The following is a 21,760-nucleotide window of genomic DNA, read 5'->3' as shown; positions in this document are numbered from 1 at the left end:
AGTATGTCCAAACAGGCAAAATCTGGTTGGTAACCTAGAGCAGAAGAGGAAATGTCTGTGTCTTTATTCTCAGGAAAAGGAAGTTCATGCATTTTTTATAGCTTTGTAGAGGGAAGTTTTTGCTCTGAAGGAATTCATAAAATATATAACCACATTGAAGCAACATGGGACTGTTGGGCAGGCAAATGGATGTTAGATCCATTAAATGGATCTTTTATTTATGCTGTCTGCTGCAAACTGTAACCTGCCAAAGCTGATTACAGTTATGCTTTTTTTCTTTTGATCTTTGTTTAAATACTTTAAACAAAGTTTTCCTTTTCTATTTTTGCTGCTCCAAGTAAAAGAAGCATCAGAGTAAAACCATACCTCATCTGTGGTCAGGTTTTTATCTGGTCCTGTTAGATAGGGTGTTAGGAAAGGTTCTGATGGTTTCATCATGTAGAAGAATCCATAGAGGCAGAGAATCAGGGTGGGAAAAGTCCAGGTGTTGCTTTTCTCTTGCTTCCAGCAGCCCATGGCCTCTGCAGCAAAGCAAAAGAGAAGGTTTGTTAGAATGATGATACTGCCTATGCAAGTGCAAAGAGGTCTTGTAATTAATTTCTATTTTGTGGTTTCTAATACTAAGGGGTGCTCTTTAGAGGTTGACAGTTGGAAAACATTTTTCTTTATAAAGTTAAAGTGAACAGCTTTTCCTTACATTTGTCTGCTGCCTCTCTGTCTTTGTAGAAAGTGCATAAAGAATGAACTGGAAGATCTTTAACTTGGAGACAAACTACACTGTCATTCAATGTGCACTGACCAAGATAAACACAGGAAAAGCCTTTCTAGACAGAAGTGCCTGAAGACAGCTGAGCATGGAGATTTCCCTTGACACCATGACTGATCAAAGCCAAGCACCTTGTTGAGTGACAAGTAACTAGTTCACAGTTGCTGTTTTTTCTCCCTCGGCTCCTAGATGTGTGTGTCTTTCCCTTTATGGAGAGCTGGTAATTCTGGAGCCCAGCAGATGGGAGTTGCTAATAAATACACAAAGGATATCAAGCCAGACAGTCATTAATTGACAATCTGTAATTAACTGCATCAGAAGTCAAGTTTGGATAAAGACATCGTATCTTCCATCTATAAAACTGGTCACAGAAGATAATAGTTTGTACTAAAATGAAATGAAGCAGATATTTTTCACGTTGTCTCTAGGTGAGATGATGGAATAGATTAAAATTTGCTACTCTGCTGGAGAGAGCCCAAAGAGAAGTCAAAATGGGTGTCATGGGGGCATGCAAAGGAAACGGACAGTAAGTTATAGTCCATATTCATGTTGGTATAGGCAATGTCAGGAATCTAAATGCATCCCGTTTATCTTTTGAAGCCCTTTGGAGGTTGCTAATAAGCAGATGGGATTTCTATCATTCTGCTTTTGGTTTTTATCTACTTCCCTCCTGAGAACTTCTCCCTTAGGCAAAAGTTTTAATCTTAAAAATGAAGTAGTGTTTTTCCACAATTTTTTTTGTAAAAGCTGAAGAAAGAGCTATTCAGCCAAAAATATTCATGTCCTGATGAGTACATTTCTTCAGTCTGGATGGACAGAGGATGCTCTTTTTCAGGATGTGATATATATAATATATAAGGCAGTAGGCATTATGCATTTTCTTTTCTAACTTCGCAGATGGCAGCACATTTTACTAATGGCCTGATGCACTAAGAGATGAGTGCAGATCAAGGGGAGTTGGAATTATTTCCTTTGCTGCATAACGGCTGAAAACATCGACGTTAGAGGACTTGCAGCAGAAACGAACTCAGCTCTGTAGTGTGAACCACTAGAGGGCAAGGCAACCCCAGCAAAGAGAAAACGAGTACGGGAGGATTGTGAGATACTCCAAGCATTTAAGGAAGGAAGCGTTTCTACTCCTCCTCCCTTCCCAGTTGTTGTAATATCGGTCTGCTGCAAAGGTGGCTTTGGCAGGACTAGTTTCGGCCCTGCCCAGAATAACACTCATTTAGTCACCATAACATCCCCTTGCTTTTCTTTCACATGATAATCATTAAAGCTTTACAGCACCCTGATGCCAAGTGAACGCTTCATGTGGTATCCTGAGATTCTGAGAAAGGCATCAAAAAGAGTGGGGTGAAGAGCATCTCTTGCACTGTAATGAAGGCCATTTGTATAGCTCTGTGACTTAGCCAGGCCATACTTTTCCCTTCCCATCCTAGATTCTGTGCTCCAGTCTGTTTTGGGACTTGCCATGTTTGCTCTCCCCACAGCAGGCTGTGTGACACAAGGGCAGAAGGTCTCATGGATCCTTTCAAAATGTTCCCCACCTTGGAGGTGAGTGGGGCAAGCTGCTGTCTGCCCAGGGCTTGCAGGGTGCTGTGTGCTGCCCCTCTGATGCTGCCCATTGGTGGCAGGACTGCACCTAATTAGTAATTTATGGTTTGACTGTATACAGAAGAACTTCAGGTGTGCCCTGGTCTCTGCATCCCTCCAGCCCCAGCACATGCACTGTTTGGGGGTTTTGGCTAGACATGTACCTCTGGTCGGTAGTTTTACTCTTTGAGGTGCCTGTGTTAGGCTGGCAGGGAAGTCAGATGAAAAGTTTCCCACTTGACTGAAGCAGCTGTGCAGAAAAAAACCTGCCACTGGTGCTGAGCTGGGAAAGGCAGTGGGCTGAGGGCTCTCAGGGGCAGCCCACTCTGCCCTTGGGGAGTGGGAGGTGGGTGCCACCCCATCCACACTGGGGTGTGTGTTCCCCTCACACCCCAGCCCTTGGCCGTCAGTGCAGCCCCGGCTCAGCTCTGCAGCTGCTCGTATAACCACTCCTTTCTGCATTCACAACCACAAACCTCTGACAGCAAGAGCTGTGCCTTTGGCATTAGGGGAAAGGATCCAACTTGTTCCCATTTAGTCACCCCATATAGTCACTTCATATTTTATAAATCTAGGCTTTTCTTAACTTTTCAAGATATGGTAGGATGCCTTGGTGTTATTCAGCAGCAAAACAATTCTCTGTTTCCTCCTGCAATTCTTGGTGCCCGAGCTGTCAGCTCTTCTCCCACACAGTCTGACCCAGCCTGCCATTTCCCCACCAGACAGCTCTCTTCTTTCCTCCCAGTTTCCCTTGTCACTGGAGGATTTCTGATTTCCAGTGTTCATATATAATCATACCTTGTCTGCTGGAGCTCTTCCTTTCTTACTTCCAGGGGAAAAGTCTCCTTTTAGTGTTTCCAGTCTCTCTTCTGGCCGTCCCTGTGTGTATTGCAGCTGCTGGACTCTGTTTAGGTTTTATGCTTTTCCTGTTTTTCTGGTACTTCAGCTTGCTCTGACACCTCCTTTGAAATCGCCTCCAGTTGGCTTTCTTTCAGCATCCACATTCCCTTAAAGGAACTGGACTGTCTTTGCCCAAAGGCAGCAGTAAATCAAGATCGAAACTACAGTTTGGTGCTTGACTGGCACATAATCAAGAGATTGTGATAATTCTGTTAATTAGAGATAATTCTGTTCCCAAAGAATTTTGGATCTATTTGACAGGATAGGTGGCTTTAGACCCACTTGTCCTTCAAACTGGTCTGTATTAAAGATGGAGCAGTAGCTATGTGTGGGTAATGACAGAGGAGACAGAGAGCAGATACCAGTGTTGTAAGATTTGAATGTTTCCCCACTACATACTTGGGGTTTATAAAGTAAAACACCCTTGACTTGTTGGTTGGCAAATTTCTCAGGTTTTTTGCTTAGGCAGGTTCTCACAGTTCTACTGAGGATGGAGATGGCCCACAGTCAGCTTCAGAAGATTCTGTGGGACTCACAGCAGCGGAGTACACTCTCTGAAATGTGCAGGTTTTCACAAAAAGGATGTGCCTACAAATCTAGATCCACTCCCACCCTGGTCCTACAACATGTAGGTCTGGAAGGAGGCATATAATAATTACTTAGGAATGTGAGCAGTACAGTAGGAAAATGTAATTTGTAAATATTTTTAAATAACAGTAAATTATCCAATCAGAGGAAGGCAGCATCTTGGTTCATACACAGTAAAATGGAACAGTAACTTTAGGGACATAAACTTCAATATGAAAAACATATGAAATTCCCTGGGTCTGAGGAGTTGCCCAGCTCAGCCAGTCCTTTGCCTTCAGCCTTGGCCACATTTTGTAGCCCTTTTTGCCTCCTACTCCTCAACAGTCAAAGTTATTAGATTAGTGATGTGAGACTGGCCATCCCTGCCTATTTCCTTTGTAATTTGTTTGTTGACCTTTGTCCATGAAATCACCTACTCCTGCCTGAGATAATGCTGTTCACTTATCAAGTCATAGAATATCTCGAGCTGGAAGGGAACCACAAGGATCATTGAGTCCAACTCTCTGCTCCTCACAGGACTATCTAAAACTAAACCATGTGTCACCCACATGCTCCTTGAATGCCAACAGATTTTGTAATATATATTAAAATGAATGGAATGTAATAATTCCTTTGGCACTTTCCCAGCTATCAGTCACTGTCTGACACTGATTCCAGAGCTATTTTGGTTCTGCATGTTTAATTGAACCTGTGATAGCAGGTGACAGCTCATCTGAGAGGACACTGTGTCTGCCTGCATTTGATTGTATTCTCAAGGACTCTTGCTAAAATACAGAGAACTGTTGAGGTGAACAGTGTTACTTGGTATTTGCATTGACTTACTGAGGCAAGAATCCAACTCGAATTTCTCAGCACTGAGAAAAACCCCAAAATTCTCTTTTTCCTGTAATGTAATAATGAGAAAGAATGATTTAAGTAACTTCCAGGCATTGATATTTGTTTTTTTCTGCTTTCAGATCCTTTTTTATCCTTTATTATATGTTCTTTCCATAGTCTTTTGTCCATCTTGTTTGTACTCAAACTTTCATCCTTTTTCACTGATTACATCCAAATGCCAAATGGAAGACTCTAAAAATGTGATGAGCTTATGCAAGTTTTTGGTCAGCTTGAGCCCTATGCCATAAACTGCCTGCATCTGAGCTTGGTTGCTGGGTTTGAATAGGACCATACTCTTTATGCTGGTCCTGCTTGAAGATTGTTCTGCTTGGACAGTGGGCTGGGCATCTGTTACTAGCTGGCATCCCAGTTCTGTTCAGCTGGGAAAGGGAAGATTCTGTAAGAACTGGAGAAAAGGTGAATTTTATGGTATCTATATATATTTGTTAGTGTATCCAAATGAGTTAATGTAATATGGTCTCTAATGTATCAAGGAGACAGGAAAATTCTGAGAAGGGGCAGAAAAGGCAGTAAGAGAACAAGACTGCAAACCTCTGTCATCCTGGTACTTTCTCCTCCCTCTGCTGCCCCTCGGGCTCGATCCTGGTGTTATCTCTGGTGCTTCGCAGGATGGCACCGAGGCTGAGAGACTCCCTTTGGCTGGGTGAGGTATGTGTCTCCCTCTCTGTGCTGATTTAGGCACTGACTTTCAGTTCACAAACCACATCTGTTTCTTGACACCTGGCTGACTGAGGTGAGGAGACTTTGTAAATCAAACTGAAGGCATATTCTTTTTGAAGAATGTGTGCTATACTCTCAAAAGAAAGCAGTAGCAAAGAAAATTTTCTGTGGCTAATGCGGAGATTTTTCTCAATTGACGGTCAAATACAACCCACACACAGAAAGGCTGCAATGGCAGCTATGAAGATTAAACTGCATTTTCGTTGGATTTCTCAGACCCAGGAGTATTCACAGGGCAAGTCCACTTTCTGATTCATGGATGAGCCGATCTTTATCTTTTCTCATGTAAACTACATGCTCACTTTGGGAACGAGCTGCTCTTTGCAGTCTGGTCCTGAATCCCACAGTGTGTGGGTGAGGGTTTCCACAACTCCCCTGTCAGCTGAATCTCACTCAGGGTTCCTAAGGTGGTGAGACATTCACATGACGGGCCCAGGTGCTTTTCATCTGAGACACTAAAATGTTTGTATGCAAAGTTTAGTTTGGAATATTTAGCTAAAAGGTACTAAGGGCGTTACTCCAAGGAGCAAGTTAGAGAATACATTCAACCACACTAATGTTTCAGGTATTTAGTTTAAATGTAGACTTACAACTGCTTCCTTACTAAAAAGTAATGATGTAAGGTTATTTTTCACTACACTGTACCTTACATAAGGATCATGCCTTTCCTTCTTAGTCACTCTTTGTTTTCCTCTTTATTTTCCTCTTCTTACTCACGTCACTGGAGTGTGCATTGCCACTTGCACCGTGCAGGCTAGGGGCTTCTGGTAGCAGTGCAGGATCTCCAATTAACCACTGGGCCATTAATCATCACCCTGAGACATTTTGGAGGGTTAATTAATTTTTCTTACAGACAGCATTTTAGAGGTGCCACACTTGGATGTTTGCACAAACAAGGCCTAGAGCTTTTGGTATAATGTGCTACCAACATGGCATGGAGCACATAGAAGTTCTGTGATGGGTTTGTAAAGGCTGGTTGAACCTTCTTTGCCTGCAGAGCTGTGCTTTATGTCCCCTTTTGTACACTAAGAACTCTGGGTAAGGGCTGGGTTGAAAGGAGTGCTTTGCCCTCTTAATCTTTTGGTTTTGACCACGGAAAGTAAAGTTCCATTAGCTTCTGGCAATGTGAGTCACTGGTTGGATTGTCCCTTCTTTCGGTTAGTGTTTCATTGCTAAATTCAATGTAGGTGGCAGGTCACCACTATAGTTGCGAGAGACCAGGGAAGCAGCATCCAAATTATGCTGGGTGTCCTCTTGGAAGCATTGCCAAGGCTTTACAGGTATCCTTATTTGTACCACAGTGACCTGATTTGTTCCGTGTCTCTTGCGAAAACCTGTCAGAGGCTTTCGTAGGTTTCCAAATAAAGATGTTTCCCATTGGCTGAGTACTGGGTTTGTTGGTTGAGCAAGATCCCCCTTTCACTTTCTCACTCATACTGGCACAAAGCACACTTTGCTCTCCCAGTTGGGAGGTGCAAAGCAGTGTGGTTCAGAGGACTCATGGAGCTGAGCCAAAAAACAGTCCAGCATGTGAAAGCATCTATCGATACTCTTCTGCTACAAAATTCTTTTTTCAAAATGAAACTGTTTGTGAGTTTTGTATCTTCCTCTTTGTTTTATAGGTCTGAGAATGCTGGAAAATTAAGTTTTATCTTTTTTGTTTGGTTGGGTTTTTTTATGTTTCAAAACTACTTTTGAACAACAGCAACAAAATCAAGCAAGTTGAATAGATGATAAAATTTCCAGGATTGAGACAGACAGATGATATCTTATGTATGGCCTCCCTCTTGGCATCAGGGTCTATTTTGGCCTTAAAAGCCAAATTTATTTCTGTTGTAATTGTACCAATAGCAAATAACTGTCATGAAACTTCTAAAATGCAGAACCGAAATTCCAAAAAATATTGTGACCTGAAGTTTACTGGAAGGTGGAGAAAATCTTCCTGTTGCACTGAGTGAATGTTACAGCAGGGCAGAAGGGCTTACAGAAGAAGGTTATACCTTAAGTAGTTCCTTTAGTTTTACATTTTTTTCCCAGATCATCAGTGGAGAACAGGAACTACTACTTTGTCAGTGGGATTCTCTGGGGACTTTCTTTTTAAATAAAATTTTATGAGGACGTTTGCAGCTGACTTTTATGCAAGTGCTGACTGTGGGTGGGTATACTGGGCTCTGATGTCCTTCTGCCCCCTACACTGTGTCAGCTCTTCTAATGGCATAGAAATGTCACTGTTTAAAGGGAGAACAGCAGTTTGGTGTTTCTGGATGCAGCAGGGAAAGATGATCCTGGTAAGGAAAAAGTGGTTGAACTTTTGCTGTGACTGCAAATCTGTCTTTTACCATCACTTTGATGTTGAGATTGTTAGTGTGGTTCACAAGCTGGTTTTGACCTCTTCACTTCTGCAAACTGTGGTTGAGACTGTAGCTAATAAGAACACTTTGCTTAATACTTCCTTGATATGAGCTATATGTTACATGTAAGAATTAAACAACAGCTTTCACAAAATACCAGATGCTCTAAAAGTTGAGGCCTGTTTTCTTATCAATGCCAATCCCAGATCAGCCCCATGACACCTATGCTCCCCATGATGAATGAGCCAGCCAAGTTCCAAGAATCCACTCTTGCTGATTTTTTTTTTTTTCAGTAGAAATGAAAAAACTCATCTTTTAAATTCAGCGCCATCGCTGTTCCACACAGTAGCAAAAAATGAGCAAAACCCATGCTTTTAGGAGATGAGAAAGAGAATAAAATATTCTATTAAGCTTCATCTGTAGAATTTGGAGGGCACTGTAGTTAGAAATGGATGTGTGGGATATGATTATCCCAGCACCAAAACCCCTCTCATATCTCCAAGTTTTCTACTTGATGATTCAATCTGGTGACTTTGACATCCTATTTGTAGTTCTTGTAACAATGCCATACAATCCAATTCAATGCACACTCTTTGCTTGTGCTCTAGTCTTTATTGCATACTGTTAAACCTCCAGTTAAGTAACAAAAAGGAAATGAGACATACGTCAAAGAAATCTCATTTGAATAGGTTAATACTTGTAGAGACTAGTGGTCACTTACTGTAGATTGCCAAAGAGAAATGAGAGGAAAAACCTGAAAGGATTTCTAAGTAACTTTCCGTGTTGAAAGATCACTTTCCGTGTTGAAAGATCACTTTCCAAGGCGTGTTCCCTTGTACACTGATCCTACAAACCTCCCACTGCTGGCAGATTTTGCCCTGTCGTCACAGACTGACGCCTCATTTCAGAGATGCAAATTTGTGTTTGCCCAACTAGCGTGTGTAGGAAGTTTCAGCTCAGCATCTCCACTTTACCTTTTTTTTTTACCCTCAAGGTGCATCTCGTTACAGACACTATGGGAGACTTTGAATCATTGCAACAGCCCAAGTAGTGTAAAGTCCTGCTGGAAGAGCATTTGTCATATTTTGACAAGTGCTCGTAATTAGCTGGCTGCTTCATTTAATGCTAAATTGCTAATGACATTTGAGACAGACTTAAAAGAAATGCATCACACTGCTAGTGTTTGCTTGAAATTAAGAATTCTTGTACTCAAAATGTCCTGAGTTCTTCTAATACCTTGATTTCTTGCCAGCTCAGAAGAGTTTGGATCATAGAGTCATCAAAGTTTTTGGGGTTTGTTTGTTTGTTTGTTTGTTCATCAACAGCATGTGAAGTTTTATCCCTTTCATGAAGAATAATTTTATTTTATGTGGTCCAAGTTTTTCTCCATGTGCCTTCATCTTCCTGTGAGTCCTCTCAAAGGCAGAGCAGTTAGAGTGTACGTGTCATATCCAGAAGCTCTGCCCCAGTTCCCATGCCCCTTGATGTGCTAGGTTCTGCACAAACATGAATAGAAAACAGGACCAGTCTGATCTCAGGGAGGCTGAGCCTACTTACTCCAGGAGAAGATATTCTTGTAAAACACAGTTCATTTTGGAAAAGCAGATTTCTGCCGAGACCAGATTGCTTGACTTAAAACATCTTTTCTGGCTCTGGCTCTTGCCTTGTGAGCAGACTTGCATGGTTGGGAACAGCACCTTCCTCAAAGCCCCAGCCAAGTGCCCAACCAACAGAGGACTGCTGGGGCTGAGTGGAGTTGTCCAGGCTAGCAATAAGTGAGAAAGACTTTGAAAAAGGGGACAAGCAAGATCATGCTTGAAGCAGCCAAGGGGAACCTTGTAGGAAGAGAAGAAAAATGACCCTGACAGATGTTTCCTTAACAAGACCTAGGGAAAGGCTGACCTCGTTAGGGCCCACAAATGTCTCTTGCAAGAAACCAAGAAGTGAGGACTAAGGTCCAGAAAAGGGGTGTAGGAGGATAAGAAAGTCAGTTATCTCAGTTTTACTGTGCAAAAGAACCTGTAAGAGTCAGGACAGAAGGACTCGGATGTGTTTTCCTTGGGAAAAGGGCAGGACTCTGGGACAGAAGGAAGTCTGAGCCAGGTGCTTTGGGAAACTGTGGTTTAAATCTCCTAACAGGAAAGTCCCTGTAATGTAACTGTGTAGTGCTGAAAAGCTGCAGTGATTGCAGCATTTGTCTTGAGAAGGCCTGTGACCACAGCTACTCTGCCAGGCTTCATAACACAGCTACTCAACAGTGTAAACTAACAGCTATTAAAAACAATCTTGTTTGGCTGCTTGTTTGGCAATCCAAAAAAAGCAGGTGTCACTGGGTATTTTTTGAGCTGGTCTTCCAGTAATGAATGACAAAACAGTCTGTGTCAATTATGTGCTAAGTAGTCCAGAGTGAGCACATGTTCTGTATGTCAAGTGCGTCTTAGTAAAACCTTCAGTCAATGAATCCTCTTGGTATACCTAAAACTTAACCACTTCATGTTACTTAGTTCTTCTTTCTCCTCTTTTCTTTGTAAGGTTTGTTTTATTTGCTTTAGGTCTACTTGAGAAAGCAAACACAGAAAACAAGAAAAAAAGCAGCTTCACATTTTCTAAATTATTCTCTTCTAATTTTATATGAAACCATGTCTCCATTGAATTCACAAGTAGTTTCAGCCCATCTAAAGCTGCATTTTAACAAAAATTATAAGTCCCAGACTTTTTTCCCCCTACCTCTATTCTTTTCTGTTAATTTTCAAGATCTGGAAAATGTCATGTATCTCATAATTTCCAAGGAATAGCATCTTTTTCTCATCTTTCCAAATCAAATATTTTTAAAATGCAAACCCTCATTTATTATCACTGGAAGACGTTTTGATGTTCAGGCTGTGGGTTTTGACTTCAGCCATTCTCCTTTTCCAAATCGTCTTTGGGGTCTATACATCTCAGGGAAACTTTTAGCCAAACCACAGCAGTGGAGAAGCACTGACTGACCTGTGCAGAGGTGGTGATGTGAGGGCTACAGTGAACCAGAAGCTTCAGGCTCAGTTTCAGTGTGGTTGCATGACCACCTTAGTGCTGAAAAGTTGCTGATAGCTTTTTTTGGTGAAGATTTCAGAATGTTAGACACATCGCTACTTAATTACATTAAGTAGCAATGTGTTTAACATCCTTACATTACAATAATTATTTACATTAATTCCTTACTTACTCGCATTACTACTTTTTGTAAGCAGGTTTCTTTTTGTCTGCAAATGACCCTTGGTGGTCTCAGTCCCTTGCAGGAGATAGTGTATGATCTCAAGTCATTCCTTTCCTTCTTCCTCTGGTTTGTGGAAGTTATGCAGAAAATCAGCACTTCTCAACTTCTTTAATAATCAGAAATGTATTAATCAAAATGTTTCTATTTCTGTGTTTATTATGCCTAAAGGCAAATACAAATTTAAATTGGAAGAGAAATGGAACCATAATAAAGCAAATATAATGTAACCTAGAGCTCAGCTTGGCAAGCAGCTTTTCATTGTTTCTTCTTTTAACTGTATGATGTGTTGACACTAGCTGGATGCCAGGTGTCCACCCAAGCCACTCTATCACTCCTCCCCTCAGCTGGACAGAGGAGAGATAATATAAGGAAAGGCTCAAGGGTCAAAATAAGGGCAGAGACAGATCAGATCACTCACTGACTGCCAACATGAGCAAAACAGACTCAACCTGGGGAAATTAGTTTAATTTATCAAACCAGAGCAGGATAATGACAAATAAGACCAAATCTTAAAGCACCTTGCCTCCACATTTCCTTCTTCCTGGGCTTAACTTTACTCCTGATTTTCTCTACCCCCCCCCCCCCCCCAGCAGCACAGGGGTATGGGAATGGGGGTTTTGGTCAGTTCATCACCCATTACCTCTGCTGCTTCTTGCTCCTCTGGAGGACTCCTCATATCCTTTCCCTGCTGCATCATGGGCTTCTCTCTCCTTGGGGCCACAGGTCCTGCCAGGAGCCTGCTGCAGCGTGGGCTTCCCAAGAGGTCACAGCCTTCTTTGGGCATCCCTCTGCTCTAGTGTGGGATCCTCCATGGGCTGCAGGTGGATTTCTGCTCCACTGCTGCAGGGGCACAGCTACCTCACCATGGACTACAGGGGAATCTCAGCTCCAGCACCTGGAGCACCTCCTGCCCCTCCTTCTGCACTACCTGGGGATCTGCAGAGTGCTTTCTTTCACATATCCTCCCTCCTCTATCCATCTGCATTTGCACAGGTTTTTATCCCCCTCCTAAATACATTATCCCAGAGGTGCTGCCACTGTTGATGATGGGCTCAGCCTTGTCAATTGACAAGTCCCTCCTTGGAGCCAGATGGCATTGGCTCTGTCAGACACGGGGGAAGATTCCAGCAGCTTCTCAGAGAAGCCTCCCCTGTTGCCCACTCACTACCAAAACCCTGCCATGCAAATTCAATAAAGACTATTTTTTCATCCTTCTTTCCAATTATAGGCTTTGTCTTCAGCTTTGATAGGTCCATTTCTGTGAAAAGGTTGTTGGCTACCCCAAGGGCTGTAGACAAAATAAAGTTAGCTTAGAGAGAAATCTGTTCTCAGAACACTGGATACTCAGCTTCTATATTGTATTTAGCAGCAAGCAACCAGCAGTGCTAGGAGGGATTGCCAAAGAGAAATGAGATGAAAAACGTGAAAGGATTTCTAAGTAACTTTCCTTGCTGAAAGATCACTTTCTGTGTTGAAAGATCACTTTCCAAGGTGTTCCCTTGGTGCTGGGATGTTCAAGGAGGTGCACCAGTCTCCTCATAATCTCCACTTTCGATAGGTGAGAGGTTAATTTCTCCCAACAGGGATATGATATATCCATAATTGCATCAAAGCAATGTCATTCTATAGTATTGCTAGATCTGTAACTTAGGAAGTTCAACCTACAATTAGTGAAAATTGCCTTCTTCCTTCAGATGACAATTTTGTCAGTCACGCAAGCATTGAAGTGCATGAAATCACTGGATTGCATCACAGCCTCTAAAGCTCCAGAGATATTGAGCAAGTTACCTGTGGAACTTTTGTGCTTGGCACTTATTATGTATTTATACATCAGGGATTGTGCAATGATTAAATCCCTGCATTTGGCCATGATCCTTTCAGCTGGTGCCTTCTCATGCCCTTTGCTCTGTCAAAGGAGTCCTAAACCACTGGAAATTACAGAAGGGAATTTCCCCCATTCAGTTCTGTTTTTCCTGTATTGCTGTAATGCTTTATTTTCATCAGTTCAGACAAGGCAGTAATACGCATTAAAGCAACATCTCTTTGTGACGGTGAATAAACATGGAAATTTTGGTTAACTGCCAGTCAATTAACAAGTGTCAATGTTTCTCATTGTAGGGTATAGGTAAAGATATAGACAATGTCTAATATCCAAGTAGGTAAGAGATGTTTTGGGGTTTCTTATTTTACTCTTTCATGTTTAATATTAGACCTAAACCCATAAAGTGACTATAAGATATAGTCTATCAATCAAATAGTTAATGATCATAAAATTCCTTCTCTATCTTTCTCTTCAGAAGTTAATGGTGTGTTTTAAGCCTTGTATCTGTAGGATTTTTTTTTAGGAGCTGCATGGTCAAATAGGTTACCATTGTGGGGCTACAGTTTCAAAGCTGATCCCCCCCAAAATAATGGCCATTTTTCCACTGGTATAGGGGTATTTATCAAGGCTGAACTATTAAGTCCTTTCAGCACTTCAGACTTTCAGCAGGTCCTCTGGGATAAAAGAGAGGAGCATATTACCAGGATACAGCAGCCTGGTGACCTGGAAAAGTGCACATAGAGGGGCTCTAGCTTTGCAGGTGGTGTCTGACAGCAGTTTGACTCCCCAGCTCTCCTCTCTAACATCCCCAAACTGCTCAAAACTGTCAGTTTCCATATATATATATATATATACATATATATATAAAACACACACACACACATATATATATATTAGTATAATATGGAAAAGGCTCAGTTTTCCCTGATGCATTTCCTCTCCTTCCATAGCTCTAACTGAATGCCCCTGCATCACTGGCACCTAGGCTGTCTTTGCCTCACCATTTGTAATACTGTTGCCTAAAAAGAGCACTTGAATTAAACCTCCAAGACCCAATTTGTGAGCTTTAAAAGTCAGGCATCCTTTAATTGGCGCTGGGTGCACTGGGTATCATCATTACATGAGTATTCATTTTTCATTGCCCTCATTGCTGTTACATATTCATGACATTTCCCAAAACTTCTTAGCATGTATGCATGTCCTCATAAGGTCTCTGAGGGTCTTCATCTGGGGTCTTCAGTGGTCTCCCTAAGTAACTGCCTTGTGAACTTCTTCAAGACAGTGCACCTGGTTAAAAAGTAACTGGGTGTTGCCTTGCTGGCTGTCTCACTTCCCCTCCTCATTGTTTCTTTAAATCACTTGGCTCAGCTATCTGTAGTTTCTATGTTGTAAATACTATCAGTTCTTGTTACATCTCTAAACTCCGACATTAATACACCCAGGAGGGTTTGAGACTGTTCCTTCTGTCCCCTGGAACAACAGGAGGGGAAGCGTAGGAGAGGCTGAACACTTTTTCAGTCTGTGTTTTGGTGCTTTGTCTTATTGTGAGTGCAGCATCAGGGAGGGAGAGCAAGGTCTGTGGGGGAATCTGAGCAGGGGCAACAGAAGGGAGGGAAACTGAGAAGCTTACAGCAAAGTCAAGTCAGGAAGAAAAATAAGTTGGGAAACTAAAATAAGAAAAGGAGAGTTAAATGTGACCAACCCAGAAAAAATAATGTGGCCTTGATCATGGCTTGGGAAGGAACCCAAGTTTAAGATCATGCTCAGGGAAGGGCCACATCCAGCTGAAGTTTGAGTATCTGCAGGTGTATTCAAACTGGGCTTTCACATCCTCTCCTGGTCAGCCTGTCCCAGTGCTTCACCTGTTGGCCAGGGAAAGGGGTTTCCATGTGGCTGATGGGAATTTCCCTTTTCACAACTTGGGTCTGATGGCCCTTGTGCTTTGGCTGTGCCCCTCTGAGGAGACTCTGGGCACAGCCCTCCCCACGTAGCCTCACAGGCCCCAGGGCAGGGCAATGACAGCTTCCCTCAACCTGGCAGCCCCCTCGCTGACCCCCTCCATGTGCAGCCTTTGAATTGCAGCAGTATTAAGACACTAAACACAGGGAAACCAGGCTGGAAGTCTGGTTGGATCAGCGTGGACAATAGTCACCATCCACTTGTTCCCAAGGAAAAATGAATAATCACCTCCCTTGAACACGTAAGCACCTCTCTGTTTCTATATTTTTTTGCCCCCTGTTTGCATTATGGGATTGTGAAGGTAAAGAATGATAAGATACAGTGATGTGTCATATCAGGACTAGCAGAGCTTTCTTCAGCCGTTTGCATTAATACCCTTTGGCTATTTTTTTTTTTTTTAAATTACTTTGTGCAAATAAACTGAAGGCACTTTGTACACAAGAAGTACAAACAAAATGACAGTGCTCCTGAAGTTGGGGCCCCCCTCCTGGCTTTTGTTCTAAATCTTAACCTTATCCTAATTTCCTAAATCAAACAAACCATGAGATAAAAGGAGCACTATAAGCACAAGTCCAGCTGCCACAGGAGGAGGCATGATGCCAGCCTTGGTCACTGGTAGCGTGATGAAAACTGCCTGGGGGCAAGAGTACAGGGTGAGCACTGCCTTCGTGGTGTCATTGCTCAGGTATCCAAATTGCTGGTGTTTAGGTAGCAGTGTCAAAGTACAGATGAGATGATTCTCTCCAAAAAGCACTGAATGGAGAGGAAATAGAGCTGTAGAGTCACAGGGGAGACTTGAGATGCAAGGCCACCTCCATCTAGATAACAGCATGGCCTAGGAAATGGCATAAGAAACAAGCTGGGTGTAGGTGTTACAGATTTGGGATCCTTGAAATCCGTGTGTTAACGAAAAAAATATCAAGCCAAACTGTCCTAATTTCAGGTATTACCATTCTAGTTAATGTAGTTTGAGGCATTGCCTACTGTGGACAGATAGTCCTCAAAACAGCGCAGAAATAGCTGCATACTGAGAGCACTGATCTTTATGTATTTTTATGGCATTTCACTATGATCCATAAAACAGTTACATCAGGGCATGGGTTCTTTGTTGCCTCTTCCCTTGTCCCTTGGCCAGGGGCTGTGGCTCTCCAGAGAAGCATCTCCAGCATGTCTGGTGCCATGCACACTGCAAAGCTGCTAATGTATACTCAGCCATATGAGCTTCCCTAAATTGTGGCTATTGTATAGAGAAATTATTTTCTCTGAATAACAACCTATTCTGGAGTTCAAGCTGTTTACATTTCTAGAAAGAGGTACTGGCAGTCTGTGAAGGATTACCGTGTTCTTGAGCTCTACCTTAAGAGAAGCCACTTACAGCTCAGGTTACTCTATAAGCAGCTGGAGTTGGTAGCAGCTCCTGTGTACACTGGCCAACCAGGACATGGCCTGCAGCCAATCCATTATTTTCACACAGATCCCTAAACAGCACGGGAAAGTACCGTCCTTCAGTAGCAGCTCAAACAGGGTGTTTGCAGTGATGACAGAGCCTTTCCCCGGTGGTTTCTCCAGAGCCATGTGAGGCAATTGTAAGATTCTGTGTTTTTGTTGAATGTTCAGGAGTCGCAATACTCAGGTACGGTTTGGGATGGGAAAGCAACAAGCTACAGCTCTTGTTTATGAAGCAGCATTAATGCATTCTGGACAGCACAGATTCAGTGGAAAATACAGGCCCCATTTCAGGTTGCTTTTAAGCTCGCTCTGTTTTAGATTAAATAGTTCAGATGTGTAATGAATGGGTTGAAAGTGATGACAGGTATAGGAAGCTGAAGAAACCTATTTCCATGAATACTCAATATTGCTCACATGTCCTTGCCAATACTACAATCTAGATTTCAGAAAGCAGTAATCTGCAAAGCCTGATGTTACTGTGTCAGCCAACCAGTTAATATTAATGTAGTGCTTTTGTATCATCACAGCTAGTGACCCAGCTCCTGTGAGCACACCATATTGAAATGAATCTGGCTGGGTCAGCCCACCTCCACCAGCCCCCAGGCTGGGTTTATTAAACTAGAACACAGCAGACACACAGTTTCTGTAGGTAACATTGAGAGTTACCTACATTTGACTTTCCTCATTTCACAACCCACACTCCAACCCCTAAAGCTACACGTCCTTCACCCACAGAACCATTACCTCACAGACTTTTATTTCCTTTTCTTTTAGACTGAATCTATTAAGCTACTTAAAAAAAATAAAAAAATATTCCCCAAACACACTTACACTCTTATCACCGGTTATAGTACCAGGAAGGTGTGCTGGAGCCAAATCAGGCACGATGGAATTTGCCGTGGGGAAACCCAGCGCTGATGACAGTGGAACCCGCCCGCGTGTGAATTCCCGTGGCTCCTGCCACCCCTTTATAAGCAGGTGAAGGTGAGGCAGGGCTGGCAGAACAGGCAGGCAGCAGCCAAGCTCTCACTGGAGCACAGCTGTGAGTGTGAAGTGGGAATGGCTGGCTTTAGCAGCAAGAGCATGGTCCTGGTCTCCCTGATGGGGCTCCTGGTGCTGCTCCTGTGTGGCACCTCCGAAGGTGAGTGAACTCTGGCGTTCTGCCCCAGGAAGCAGCTCTTGGTGCTGCTCGCAGCTGGCGGCAGGAGGAGGGTGAGGTGGGGGGAATGCTTTCAGCAAAGTGTGCTGCCTCATCCTCCTCTTCTGTCAGGAGGGAGCTGGATAGTTGGGTACGGTGAGTACTTAGACATCGCAGCAGCACGAGCCAAATGGGTTTTATTTACTTTGCTGTTTTCCTTCATTCCAGCACACAGTAATCATGATTGCTGCCTGTCTTACACCAAAGTGCGTCTGCCTCGGTGGGCCCTGAAGGGTTACACTGAACAGCTCGCCAGTGAAGTCTGCGATATCCCTGCAATCATGTAAGTTACTTTTCAGAAGATCCTCCAGTTTTTCTGATACGTATTAACCTTAGGATGTCTGTTTGGGGAGAAATAATTATTTGAATGATTTTTCTTGCTTTTTCAAAAACCTAAATTAACTGAAAAAATTGTATATAATACCTGTAAACAAAACACACAACCTGTAGTTGACAGGGACTACTAACTCATGGGACAGCCATACAATGTAAATAATAAATTCCTGACTGTTTAGGAATCAGCTGTGCAAACAAAGACCTGCTTCGTTTCCAGCTGAGGGCCACTCTAGCCAACACAAGGTGTTCCCTTGCCAAGACCTGTTAGCAGACACATAAGTGACAGGAGTTCTCTTACTTCACAGGGATAGGATTTCCTTTTCCACAAGGTTTTGTCCCTCCTAGATGTTGATCTGTCACCTTAGTTTGACAGCAACTAATCTGCTTAATCTTAGAAATTATTTCTGGTATCCAGCAAAGGTCTTTGTCTCAATGGATCAAATAAATTGAACACAATTTTATGGTGCAAAAAATGATCCCTGAGACTGAAGCAGCTATTACATTCAAATTTAATTGGATGTTTCTTTATGTTCATATAATATTGGAGGAGTTTGGATTATCCTATATCTAACAATAACAAACTAACTGCATTTACAAAAGCAGTTGTTATTGTTCATTATATAGAGTAACTATGACACTTTCTTTGACAAAATGGATCTTCACAGTATTTACTAGTAGGGATTTCTAATTATTTACTGATTTCTTTATCATTATCTCTTTTCCAGTTTCCACACCAACAGTGGGCTGAAGGCCTGTGTAAATCCCAACGAAGGCTGGGTGAAGAAGCATCTTCTTTTCCTCAGGTAGGAATCTAAACATCTAAATAATGAAAGGCTGATGAAAACAGGGCATATATGAAAGCTTGTTTCTCACATCTCCTGATGGCGTTGGTGAACACATTTGTCTTTCTGTCTCCTGTCAGAATTGGCTACTCCTTTTTAGAGTCTTCTCATGTCCACATGTCCCTTTCCCTACCTGAACTATTCTCTCAGAGAAGAAATCTGTAACTGACCTGTGGCTGAGGTCTTTATTTATGTGTTTTCTCTCTTTTTTTCAACAGCCATAAGCTCAAGAGGATGTCAGCCTGATATGGTTTCCAGCAAGGAAATAAACACAGACTTGGCTGAAGAATCACCAGGTTCAACCTCTTGGTTGAGATTGTCTTGTACACTGTTGTGTGCTCACTCACCTCCAACTCAGGCTTCTTTGGAACTGTTGAACTTCTCTAGTTGATTCATATTGCATCTCTGGTTTGCTTGATTTAAGCATTTTGTTACAGTTTCTATTTTTACTAATATGTGTACTAATATGGCATGAAATTATTTAGTAAAGACTACCTTAAGCTGTTGTACAGAGTATTAAGTTTATTGTATGTTGTTTTTGTTTTGTTCCACATGTGTAAAGTGGCTTATTTATTCTATTTATTTTATTACTGTCTTGTGCCAAAATGTTTCCTTGTAGCTGTAGTTAGCATTATAATACTCCTTGAGCTATTGCTAAAGAAAGTCTGCCTGTGGAAAAAAAAAAATGGAAATTGGAGTTTAAAAAAAAATAAATGTTAAAATCAGCACTCTCTGTGTGATACGTTTATTTTTTTAATTAAAACATGTGACTTCCCCTTGAAATGAATCCCTTTGCTTATGAGCCTCCAGCTGAAACAATTACACAAGTGTGTTGACACCTGTTAAAGGCACTTTCCACCTTCCTCACTTTGTTTGCCCTAGGGGTAGCTATGACCTCCAGAGGATGTAATTGCTTCCTTACCCCCAGACAACTGCTATAAATCAAGCTTTTGCTTAACATGAAGACCTGTTCTTAGCTCAGTTTGATCTTAACCAGACTTGAGAGACTTTCTTTTACACGTTTCTCTATTTATTCAGGAGGGACCTTACACATACTGTCACTGGGCAAGCTTCTAGCCTGAGGAGGACTGATTACAGTACCACAGTCTGCTCTCAACTCAAAAGATGATATATCTATAGAGGAGAAATTTGCAGTGCTTTTCTGCCCTTTTTATGTTTCCTATGTTATCCTATGGCTTCTACCATAATGAGGTTTTCTTGGTGCAGGATCTCTTGATGGAGGTTAATGATGCCTGACAAAAGTAATGAGACTTCATGGAAGGTAGGAGATGGGTGCAGGTTGAATGGGGAAGGCTGCTCAGCTCTTTACATACTATTACATGGCCCACATGAAATTCAGGGATGTGACCATGTAGGCTGTGTAGTTCTCTCCCTCTCAGCACTGGAGTATTATGGATAAATTTACACCTTGGCTTGGTACCTTTTAGTCATAGAGATACAAGCATTAATTTTAATTTAAACTTAGAGAGAATATATTTTTGGTGCCCTTGAGAGAGGAGCTGAGATGAATTGGGTTTTTAAAATGATGGTCATGAGCGAAAGGCTGTTATGTTCTGATTTCAAAACTTGCTAGGACTTAATCCGCTTGTCACTCTGCCAATCTGGGAACTGTCAGTTCTCTGTGAGTGAAGCTCTGAAGGAGCGAGATAATTTTGCTTTAATTTCCAGCAGGTGGATTCCATGTCCTTGATATTGAGGATATCAGGTGAGAAGCTATCAGCTTTCCAGGGAGGAGCTATTACCCAGCATGTTCCCTAATCCTTCCCCCATATCTTCTAGAACTGGTGTGGGCTCCTGTTTGGGATCAGAGAGTTTTTAGGCTAAATCAGCTACCAACAAAATGGTACAGACAAGACTAATGGATCTGTGTTAAAAGTGTCAGAAGCCGAAGTTCCCCAAGCCTACCCTGGGAACAGGTGAGCATTGGTGGAGATGTTAGGAACCAGAGCTGTAATGAACTTGGTGCAGAAAAGCCTAAAGACCAAGCTAGTGAATTCAAAGCAGGGGAACAAAATAAGAAAGTGAAGACAAATGTGTGAAATTCTGTGGGTGGTTCTTTACTCCCTAGTTGGGCCTGCTAAAAGTTTTGTATTGTTTCTATAACTTGTCCTTCCTCTGGTTATCCATAGTTGTATTGCTACAAAACTCTACATGCTTCCTCCATAGAGCTATGACTTGTGAGATTTCTTTTTAGTTCCTCTTATTCTGGTTGAACTTTTTTTATATCCAACTTCTTTTGAAGAAAAAAAATAAATATTTGTTTCTGTGCTCAGTATCAGAAATAGATAAGGTTGTTATGTTACTGGTACAAAAGTCTGTGTGAAAATAACATGTCCCTCCATTAATTCCTGAGGATAAAAACAAGTATTATAAGCAAGCGCTGCATCTCCAAAATCATCAGATCAGAGGCACGTTTTTGTAAGTAACCTTAAGTGCTCAGTTAAAAGTTCTGACAGCTCTGTAAATCATGACCATTTCTAGGAAAACTTGAATCCCAATTACTTTGGTGGGACTGTTTTGCATCTCTGTAGGTGAGTTTCTTTTTCCTCTCTATCTTTGGCCTTCAGCTTCTAATTCAGCATGTGCAATTTTGTTGAATAATTTGAGATGCAGTATTAGATGACGATGGTAATTTGGGGACTTTTCCCCTTCCATTTACATAATTTTTCAAATCAAAATGATTTTTTCTTGCAAAGTGCTGAGGCTTTTTATTACAGCTTGGATATCACTTGGGAATTGGCTATAAGAGCTTTTCCTTCAAAGTCTCAGCACAACTTCATACTTCAGTTTCAAAATCTCCTTCTTTTGCTGTACCGAGACCAGTCCTCAGTGATTCTTGTGCCAGCTGGAGTATTACTATTGAATCCTATTTGTGCATATTCTTTCTGTGTTCTTTTTGTTTGGTTGGTTTTGGTGCATTTTAAAAAAATACGGTTTTTCTTCCTTTTTAATTTCTTTTTTTCCTTCCACAAAGCAATCTCACACCAGTTCCAGTCAAGACACTGCACCTTTTTGTTTTGTTAGGATCCTTGACAGAATACTTTCTGTTCACATAAGAA

General features: G+C 41.9%; 2 protein-coding genes across 3 annotated transcripts in view; one reads left to right on the top strand and one right to left on the bottom strand.

Annotated features, from left to right (window-relative positions):
• LOC113950543 (thiamine transporter 2-like) overlaps positions 1 to 3,406 on the bottom strand; it is an 8,035-nt gene extending 4,629 nt beyond the window's left edge. The window contains exons 1-2 of the mRNA XM_027650461.1: positions 3,161 to 3,406; positions 367 to 521 (exon numbers count right to left, since the gene is read on the bottom strand). Coding sequence (XP_027506262.1) covers positions 367 to 516 — 150 coding nt within the window. The 5' untranslated portion in view covers positions 517 to 521; positions 3,161 to 3,406. The remainder of the gene's footprint in view (positions 1 to 366; positions 522 to 3,160) is intronic.
• Positions 3,407 to 16,253: 12,847 nt separating this feature from the next.
• Positions 16,254 to 19,661, top strand: CCL20 (C-C motif chemokine ligand 20). Of its 2 annotated transcripts, XM_027650545.1 has the most exons (5): positions 16,254 to 16,488; positions 17,156 to 17,445; positions 17,671 to 17,785; positions 18,564 to 18,641; positions 18,899 to 19,661. In XM_027650545.1, the coding sequence occupies exons 2-5, from the start codon at positions 17,364 to 17,366 to the stop codon at positions 18,924 to 18,926; spliced, it is 303 nt and encodes a 100-aa protein (XP_027506346.1). In that variant the 5' UTR covers positions 16,254 to 16,488; positions 17,156 to 17,363; the 3' UTR covers positions 18,927 to 19,661. The 2 variants fall into 2 exon arrangements, with proteins under 2 accessions (XP_027506346.1, XP_027506345.1); XM_027650544.1 differs by having other exon boundaries at positions 16,254 to 17,445.
• Positions 19,662 to 21,760: the final 2,099 nt, after the last annotated feature.

Source organism: Corapipo altera, unplaced genomic scaffold (genome assembly GCF_003945725.1).
Source record: "Corapipo altera isolate COAL_440 unplaced genomic scaffold, ASM394572v1 54, whole genome shotgun sequence".
NCBI classification, from domain to species: Eukaryota; Metazoa; Chordata; class Aves; order Passeriformes; family Pipridae; genus Corapipo; species Corapipo altera.
The sequence above is the reverse complement of the archived record's forward strand: the minus strand, read 5'-3'. Positions and strand labels throughout refer to the sequence as shown.

What these genes read in the sequence shown, in the direction of transcription:
- CCL20 (XM_027650545.1), top strand. Translation starts at nt 17,364, where the DNA reads ATGGCTGGCTTTAGCAGCAAGAGCATGGTCCTGGTCTCCCTGATGGGG. An exon ending in CCTGTGTGGCACCTCCGAAG is followed by an intron (nt 17,446 to 17,670) that starts GTGAGTGAACTC and finishes CCTTCATTCCAG; the next exon opens with CACACAGTAATCATGATTGC. An exon ending in TGCGATATCCCTGCAATCAT is followed by an intron (nt 17,786 to 18,563) that starts GTAAGTTACTTT and finishes TCTCTTTTCCAG; the next exon opens with TTTCCACACCAACAGTGGGC.